At 47.9% G+C, this 9,630-nt stretch overlaps 1 protein-coding gene across 1 annotated transcript in view; it reads left to right on the top strand.

The window, feature by feature from the left end:
• The window catches only part of LOC116967248 (tetraspanin-15-like), a 140,506-nt gene extending 132,037 nt beyond the window's left edge, over positions 1-8,469 (top strand). The window contains exon 8 of the mRNA XM_033013710.1: positions 8,396-8,469. Within this exon, the coding sequence (XP_032869601.1) occupies positions 8,396-8,452 (57 nt within the window). The 3' untranslated portion in view covers positions 8,453-8,469. The remainder of the gene's footprint in view (positions 1-8,395) is intronic.
• Positions 8,470-9,630: the final 1,161 nt, after the last annotated feature.

Here is a 9,630-nt window from a genome sequence, read left to right as displayed (position 1 = left end):
GTCCTGTAAAACCAGTCAGCATCACACTCATCTCTCCGACTGCCAGTTAGTTTGCGTAGAGGCTGACTGTGTCCCTACAATAGCGTGAGATTAATTTTCTCATTAAATTGAACTATGAGTTAAGAGTGAGTCTGGACTAACACTGAAGGGCTTATCACTGTGTGGAATATGATTCTCTGACGACATTGTACAAAGATCTCCAGATGTGGTCTCACCTCTGTACTGAATATACCTGCCAATAAACAATAACATTCAGTTCACTTTCCTGATTACCTTCAGTATCATCATGTGAGGCGTTTGCTAAACCTGTGCCAGGAACCCAGGCACATCGTTAGAGTTTCTGCCCCACAGCATCAGAGACCCGGGTCCAATCCTGACCTCGGGTGCTATACGTGTGGAGTTTGCACGTTCTCACTGTGACTACACATGTGGGTGGAAACTGGAGCACCCGGGAGGGAACGCGCGCGGCCACAAGGAAAGTGTGCAAACTCCACGAGGGTAGAATCTGAGCTCAGAATCGAACCCGGGTCTCAGGCACTGTGAGGCAGCAGCTCTACCAGCTTCACCCTGCCACTCTGCAAGGGCCAGGAAGCGAGCGGGCAAGATCATCTCTGACCCCTCTCACCCTGGCCACAAACTCTTTGAATCACTTCCCTCTGGAAGGCGACTCCGGACTGTCAAAGCTGCCACAGCCAGACATAAAAACAGCTTTCTCCCACGAGTAGTTGCTCTACTCAATAACCAAAAGTCTGTAGCCTCCCTTTGCTCTGGTATTTTATTTAATTCACATGTTGGTAATCCACTTCCAGGTGGAGCACCAAGGTAAATTCCTTGTATGTGAATACTTGGCCAACAAACATATTCATTCATTCTTTATATTGTTTGCCAGCTCAGTACTTATTGCCCCTTCCTTGTTGTCCATTGAGTTATTTCACAACGGCATTGCTAATGTTTCTTTTTAACGAGAACAATCTAATTTTAGAGCCATCAAACCCTGAAGTTTGCAAATTAATACATCTGAACCGTAATCGACTTTCTACTAAAATACACAGTTACAAATCAATGGCAAGCTTTTAAAAAAATCACCTTGGAATCCCACGCAAAATTTGACCTACACAAAAATAACACCTTTTAGAAATGGGGCTACAATTTCCTGTTATTCAACGACAATCACTTGTCACGTCTGCATATGAGAGAACTTTTGTCATTGTGTCAGGGATGTGCGATTTCCATAATTTTGTCAGTTTTATGAATTCATTGCAATGTATTTGTGCAAATGAAACGACACTTTGATATTTTATGTAGTGAGCGACACAGATTTCAATCAATTACTTCTGGAAGCTCGGAGCAGAGGATTTCATTTAGCAATTAGTTAGCTTTGACAGGCTGACCACAATGCACTAAGAATGCATTGATTTTACGAGGCAGCGACAATTACAGTAAAGGCTATTGCAGTTTTTAATTCAGGCTATTTAAAGGGTCAGCGTTAGCTTGGTGGAATATGCAGTGAGCCATGGTTAGAAGAAAGACTGGATAGACTCGGCTTGTACTCGCTAGAATTTAGAAGATTGAAGGGGGGTCTTATAGAAACTTACAAAATTCTTAAGGGGTTGGACAGGCTAGATGCAGGAAGTTTGTTCCCGATGTTGGGGAAGTCCAGAACAAGGGGTCACAGTTTAAGGATAAGGGGGAAATCTTTTAGGACCGAGATGAGAAGAAAAAAATTCACACAGAGAGTGGTGAATCTGTGGAATTCTCTGCCACAGAGGGTGGTTGAGGCCACAGTTCATTGGCTATATTTAAGAGGGAGTTAGATGTGGCCCTTGTGGCTAAAGGGATCAGGGGGTATGGAGAGAAGGCAGGTACAGGATACTGAGTTGGATGGTCAGCCATGATCATATTGAATGGCGGTGCAGGCTCGAAGGGCCGAATGGCCTACTCCTGCACCTATTTTCTATGTTTCTATGTTAGATTAGTTTAGTTTAGAGATACAACATGGAAACCGGGCCCGTGTGTGGGGGAAGGAACTGCAGAAGCTGGTTTATATCGAAGATAGACGCAAAACGCTGGAGTAACTCAGCGGGACAGGCGGCATCTCTGGAGAGAAGGGAATTGGTGACGTTTCTGGTCACATGGGGAGGAGAGATGCCCAGGACAAAGGGAATAGTTTGTGATAGAGTATGCCAGCGTTGCCATGGGGATGCTTTATAGAGGTCATCTGGTTGATCTGTTGGGGGGGGGGGTGTTAGAGAGAGTGAGAAAGAGAGGGAGATAGAGAGAGGGAGGAAGAGAGAGAGAGGGAGAGAGAGAGAGGGAGAGAGAGAGTGAGAGAGGGAGGGAGGAAGGGAGGGAGGGAGGGAGGGGTGCGGGAGGGAGGGAGAGAGGGAGGGAGGGAGGGAGAGAGAGAGGGAGAGAGGGAGAGAGGGTGTGAGGGAGAGAGGGAGAGAGGGGAGAGAGAGGAGAGCGGAGAGAGGAGAGAGGAGAGAGGGGAGAGAGTGGAGAGAGGGGAGAGAGAGAGAGATGGCACAATGGTGCAGGAGGTTTTAAAGAGGCAATCTTTGGAGTAGAATATATATATATATATACTAGACTAAGTGGGACCCGTTGGTCACACAGGGGGGCTGGCCCCCCAATGCAATATTCCACCTCTCCACCAATTCCAATATTGGTGGCCAGTAGGGGGGGGGGGGGCTTTCTGGAGCGCTAGTATGGGTGTTGTGGGCCAAAGGGACTGGTTTCAAGAGGTCTAGTATGGACATTGTGGGCCGACTGGATTCTTGGGCTGGCAGCTCAGTCACTCAGGCCTGGTGGGCTGGCAGCTCAGAAACTGCCAGAAATTCTGCCCAAAACAGGTGAGAGACTGTGAGAGAGAGAAGGGGGAGAGGGTGGGGAATCATTTTTTCATCTTTTTCTGCAGATCACAGCAATGAAGGGGGAAAGTCGATCCTGGCCTGGATCTCACAGGGAGCCAATGAAGGGAGGGAGAAAAATACTGGGTTGAGGTTTAATACTTGCAGGGGGAATACTTACTGATGGGCCAAAGGGACTCCTCCTGGGCTAGTACAAGCTTGACGGGCTGAAGGGACTTTTAAAAAATCTTAGTGGAATCTCAGTGAAAGGCACTTTTTCTGGACTTTTCCTGGCCTAGCCTGGCATGGGCCTTTTGGGCCAAAGTGGGCTAATACGGGCATTTTGGGTAAAAGGGACTGGTTTCTTGGCTAATAGGGGCCTTGTGGGCCGAAATGAGTGGTTTCAGGCAGGCCAAGCAACTCATTACATTTTATTTCCATTTCCATTTCAATTTCAAGCACAGGGCAGGCCAAACAACTCATCTCATTTTCATTTCATTTCATTTCCATTGCCATTTCAGTTTCAAGCACAGGGCAGGCCAAACAACTAATCTCATTTTCATTAGGGGCTAACAAATCATTTATTGCAAGTAAATTGCAGACTCACAGTTCAGTAGACTCACAGTTCTGTTGACACAGCAGAATCACAGTTGTGGCCTCTCCCTCGCCATCTTCCAGAGTGACTGACTCACGTCCAGGCATCTGGGGTTTTATAGTCCTGCCCCCCCCCCCCCCCCCCCAGAAGGGGTGTTACCTTCATCATGGTGATTGACAGGCGAAAGGACCAATCAGCTGATCTCAAGATTTTTTAAACATTCATAAGTTTGGTATTTTTCATCGATCGGAAAAATCCTCGGGGCTGCCTCGGCGGAGGAGGACTGTGAGTAAGATGGCCAAAATTCATAGCGATATAGGGTAGCGTTTTTTATAAAATCAATATACAAAGCAGACAGTAAGTGGTCAAGATGAGACTTAGTTATATGTATAGAGAGAGAGGTATATCTATACACAGAGGTCCCAGAGATGTGTGAAATCATGGAATAGATGGGGTAGATACACAGAGCCTCTTGCCCAAAGTAGGGGAATTGTGAACCAGAAGGCATAGGTTTAAGTTGAAGGGGGAAAGATGTAATAGGAATCTGAGGGGTCACTTTATCACACAAAGGGTGGTTGGTGTCTGGAACGAGCTGCCGGAGGAGGTAGTTGAGGCCGGAACTATCGCAACGTTTAAGAAGCAATTAGACAGGTTCATGGATGGGACAGGGTATGGGCTAGCAAATGGGACTAGTGTGGATGGGGCATGTTGGGTCGGAGTGGGCAAGTTGGGCCGAAGGGCCTGTTTTTCGCGCTCGATGACTCCGAGAGTCTCTAACTAATCCCTGCAGAACTTCACTTCAGATGCATTGTTTGCTCTCCCTCGTCAGCAGATCTGACCCGTAAAAAAGTACTTCCATTGATGGATGTTCTGGAGAATGCAAGTCATTTTTAACTGAGCTGATAATGACACCCATTGCAGCTACAATGAATCATAACACAACTGACAAAGGTCCGGGCAGACAGAACAGAATTTAGATGCACGGCAAACACATTATAGTAATCCCTCATCTCATTTTGATGTCATCTTTCTCTCATAAATGCTGTTGAAAATGATTATCCCCTCCTTTGAAATGTGCAGGCATAAAAGTTAATAATTGTAGTCTAGTCAGTTAAACAATGTTGTTGGGGGAACTTTCTGAGGTTTGCCACAAGTTTACAAAAATACGGATCAGGTAACAAATAGCCAGGACTAAATTCAAGCCTTGTGCTTCAGAAGGAACTGCAGATGCTGGAAAATAGAAGGTACACAAAAATGCTGGAGAGACTCAGCGGGTGCAGCAGCGTCTATGGAGCGAAGGAAATAGGCAACGTTTCGGGACGAAACCCGGAAGGGTTTCGGCCCGAAACGTTGCCTATTTCCTTCAGTCTGAAGAAGGGTTTCGGCCCGAAACGTTGCCTATTTCCTTCAGTCTGAAGAAGGGTTTCGGCCCGAAACGTTGCCTATTTCCTTCAGTCTGAAGAAGGGTTTCGGCCCGAAACGTTGCCTATTTCCTTCGCTCCATAGATGCTGCTGCACCCGCTGAGTTTCTCCAGGCGGGGAGAAGAAAGGAAAAAGGAGGAGGAGGAGCCCGAGGGCTGAGGGAAGGGGAGGAGACAGCAAGGGCTAACAAAATTGGGAGAATTCAATGTTCATGCCCCCAGGATGCAGACTCCCCAAGCGGAATATGAGGTGCTGTTCCTCCAATTTCCGGTGTTGCTCACTCTGGCCATGGAGGAGACCCAGGACAGAGAGGTCGGATTCGGAGTGGGAGGGGGAGTTGAAGTGCTGAGCCACCGGGAGGTCAGGTTGGTTATTGCGGACCGAGCGGAGGTGTTCGGCGAAACGATCGCCCTGTTTTACTGGGAATGTCAGGAATGTTCATTCGCTGGGACTCTGGTTTCCACCCCTGTCTACTCACCAGATCCTTTGCGATACAACGTTCTTTTGTTTGGTTGAGTTTAGAGTCACAAGCCCTTCGGCCCACCAAGTCTGCGCCAATCAGCGATCACCCCTTACACATAGAAACATAGTAGAAACAGAAAATAGGTGCAGGAGGAGGCCATTCAGCCCTTTGAGCCAGCACCACCATTCATTGCAATCATGGCTGATCGTCCCCAATCAATAACCCGTGCCTGCCTTCTCCCCATATCCCTTGATACCACTAGCCCCTAGAGCTCCATCTAACTCTCTCTTAAATCCATCCAGCGATTTGGCCTCCACTGCCCTCTGTGGCAGGGAATTCCACAAATTCACAACTCTCTGGGTGAAAAAGTTTTTTCTCACCTCAGTCTTAAATGGCCTCCCCTTTATTCTAAGACTGTGGCCCCTGGTTCTGGACTCGCCCAACATTGGGAACATTTTTCCTGCATCTAGCTTGTCCAGTTCTTTTATAATTTTATACGTTTCTATAAGATTGCCCCTCAGGACGACAGATGGCACAATGGGCTAAGTGTTCGGCTGGCAACCGGAAGGTAGCTGGTTCGAATCCCGCTTGGAGTGCATACTGTCGTTGTGTCCTTGGGCAAGACACTTCACCCACCTTTGCCTGTGTGTGTCCTTGGGCAAGACACTTCACCCACCTTTGCCTGTGTGTGTGGATGTAATTATGTGAAGCACTTTGGGGTCAATGCAAGTTGACTAAAAATGTGCTATATAAATAAAGAAATTTATTTATTTTATTTATTTATCCTTCTAAACTCCAGTGAATACAAGCCTAGTCTTTTCAATCTTTCCTCATATGACAGTCCCGCCATCCCAGGGATCAATCTGGTGAACCTATGCTGCACTGCCTCAATCACAAGGATGTCCTTCCGCAAATTAGGAGACCAAAACTGTAAGCAACACACCAGATGTGGTCTCACCAAAGCCCTGTACACCTGCAGAAGAACCTCTCTACTCCTATACTGAAATCCTCTTGTTATGAAGGCCATCATTCCATTAGCTTTCTTCACTGGTTCTACCCTACAAACTAGGGACAGTTTAACAGAAGCCAATTCACCGACGGACCTGCATGGGTTTTGGAACGTGGAGGGGAACCGGAGCACGGGGAGAAAACCCACGTGGTCACAGGGGGAACGTTGAAACTCTGTACGACAGCACCTGAGGTCAGGATCGAACCCAGATCTTTGGCGCTGTCAGGCAGCAATGTTACTGCTGCTCCACAATGCAGCCCTACTATGGGCGTTGCTTTTACTAATCATGTTCTTGCACAAATGTCTATTTTGACAGAACCTTCCTTCTTTTATAATTTCACGTGTAACATGTATCATTTATGTCCAACGGATGTCTCTGTGTGTTATCTGAGTCTACGTATGCCAACATCATCATCATCGTTGAAAACGTTAGCAACGCAGTGGTGCTGGTTTCCGACGGGCACGGTGTCGGACACACCACACATCTCTGTCCTCCATGCAGCTTGCAAGCTCCCCTTTTGTCTCTATACACCCGTCTTCCATCAACGCCTTCGGCCTCGTGTTGATCGGCTGTCCCGGGTCAAGTCTTCCATGGGTGGGTTCCCACAACACGACATCCAGGACAAGGGGTCACACAGTTTAAGGATAAGAGGGAAGTCTTTTAGGACCGAGATGAGAACATCATTTTTTACACACAGAGAGTGGTGAATGTGTGGAATTCTCTGCCACAGAAGGTAGTTGAGGCCAGTTCATTGGCTTGTACACGCTGGAATTCAGAAGATTGAGGGGGGGATCTTATAGAAACTTACAAAATTCTTAAGGGGTTGGACAGGCTAGATGCAGGAAGATTATTCCCGATGTTGGGGAAGTCCAGAACAAGGGGTCACAGTTTAAGGATAAGAGGGAAGTCTTTCAGGACCGAGATGAGAAAATCATTTTTCACACAGAGAGTGGTGAATCTGTGGAATTCTCTGCCACAGAAGGTAGTTGAGGCCACAATTCATTGGCTATATTTAAGAGAGAGTTAGATGTGGCCCTTGTGGCTAAAGGGATCAGGGGGTATGGAGAGAAGGCAGGGATGGTTTACTGAGTTGGATGATCAGCCATGATCATATCGAATGGCGGTGCAGGCTCGAAGGGCCGAATGGCCTACTCCTGCACCTATTTTCTATGTTTCTATGTTTCTATGTTACGACCTTGTTCGCTGGCATTTCTGGGTGGCGGAGGCAGTGACCAGCGAGCCTCATCCTTCTCATTCTGATCTTCTCGGTCAGAGATGGAATCTCACCATAGAGCTGGGCGTCGGTGATGTGGTCCCTCCAACTGACGTTGAACTTTTCTGACCATTCGGGTGTAGGTACCGTCGAGAGACTTGGACAGTGCTCGAGTGAGAGTCCGTGCCTCACATCCGTACAATAATATGGTCTCTGCAGCTGCAGGGGAAGAATCCCAGTTTGAGACCCTTAAACCCCTGTCCCACTGTACGAGTTCATTCAAGAGTTCTCCCCGAGTTTGCCCTGATTCGGAGATTTACGGTAATGGCCACTCGTCGGTACTCGGGGCTCTCTTGGACATTTTTCAACATGTTGAAAAATCTTCACGAGTCTTCCCGTGCTTACCTACCGTTAGCGAGTCTTCCCGAGTGCCTGCCGTTAGCGTTGCGAGCCGCTAAGAGACGTCCCCGAGCTCCGACGTACCCGCTACGTTCATTCTCCGTGCTTACCACGAGTTTGATTTTTTTTAAACTCGGGAGAGGTCTTGAATGAACTCGTACAGTGGGATAGGGCCATAAGACATCTGTATGTGCCTGATGTTATTGCTCATTGCCCTGGTGAGGTACAGGTACAATGAAGATTGGCTGGCCAAAGCCGACTAGTATCATTGGGGGCGACTTGAGTCTGAAGAAGGTCTCGACACAAAACATCACCCCATTCCTTCTCTCCACAGATGCTGCCTGTCCCGCTGAGTTACCCCAGTGTTTTGTGTCTATCTTCGCAGATTGGGTGCTGTTTGTTGCCTTTAGCAAATGAACAACTGTTCTTTCTTTCCCCAATCAGGATGGAACACCAAATGTTCCTGGAGCCGGGAATGGGGAATTCCAGGAGGAGATATGACGATGAGGAGGAGGAAGGTAAGAAAACGCAACGAGATGCCAGGAGTCCTCCGCTCATTTCTCATCTCCATCAACTGGTGTCTTCGACTGAGTTTAGTTTAGTTTAGTTTACAGATACAGGTCGTTCATAATCATACTTTATTAGCCAAGTATGTTTTGCAACATACGAGGAATTCGATGTCCCATACAGTCATACACACAAAATACATTTTAACATGAACATCCACCACAGTGACTCCTCCACTTTCCTCACTGTGATGGAAGGTGAAAAAAAGTTCAATCTCTTCCCTTTCTTTGTTCTCCCGCGTTCAGGAGCCTCGAACCGTCCGTTGACGGAACGATCTTGGTGCCCGTACCCTCTGCTTCGGGGCGATCAAGCTCCTGCATTGGAGGGATGTCAGCTCCACGCGCCGGGCGATCTGACCCCGGGTCGGGGCTGGTCGAACCTTCTGCGTCGTTTGAAGCTTCCCGACATCGCTCTACCGGTGACTGCGAGCTCCTCGACGGTGAAATCCGCAGGCCGCGGTTGGGGCGATGATCCCAGGCAAGGGATTGGCTCCGATGGTAAGTCCACGTCCTCCACGATGGGGCTCAAAGTCAGTCCCGAGCAAGGCCTCCAGCTCCACGATGTTAGGCTGCAGAGCGACCGGAGATACGATCCGGAAAAAAATCGCATCTCCGGCAAGGTAAGAGATTGAAAAATGGTTTCCCCCGACCCCCTCCTCCACCCACCCACCCACCACATAAAACAAACCAGAGAACATCAACACAAACTTTCAGAACACACTAAAAATAACCAAAAACATACGTAAAGACAGACAGACTGTTGGCGAGGCTGCCATCGTGCGGCGCCCCCTGGTGGTCATAAAATGAAAGATCGGGATGACAGATGGCACAATGGGCTAAGTGTTCGGCTGGCAACCGGAAGGTAGCTGGTTCGAATCCCGCTTGGAGTGCATACTGTCGTTGTGTCCTTGGGCAAGACACTTCACCCACCTTTGCCTGTGTGTGTCCTTGGGCAAGACACTTCACCCACCTTTGCCTGTGTGTGTGAATGTAATTATGTGAAGCACTTTGGGGTCAATGCAAGTTGACTAAAAATGTGCTATATAAATAAACAAATTTAAAGAAATTTAATTTAAAAAATCAAATTATCCGGCTATGAATTGGGACTGATCT

The sequence above is a fragment of the Amblyraja radiata genome, chromosome 39 (genome assembly GCF_010909765.2).
Source record: "Amblyraja radiata isolate CabotCenter1 chromosome 39, sAmbRad1.1.pri, whole genome shotgun sequence".
NCBI lineage: Eukaryota > Metazoa > Chordata > Chondrichthyes > Rajiformes > Rajidae > Amblyraja > Amblyraja radiata.
The sequence above is the reverse complement of the archived record's forward strand: the minus strand, read 5'-3'. Positions and strand labels throughout refer to the sequence as shown.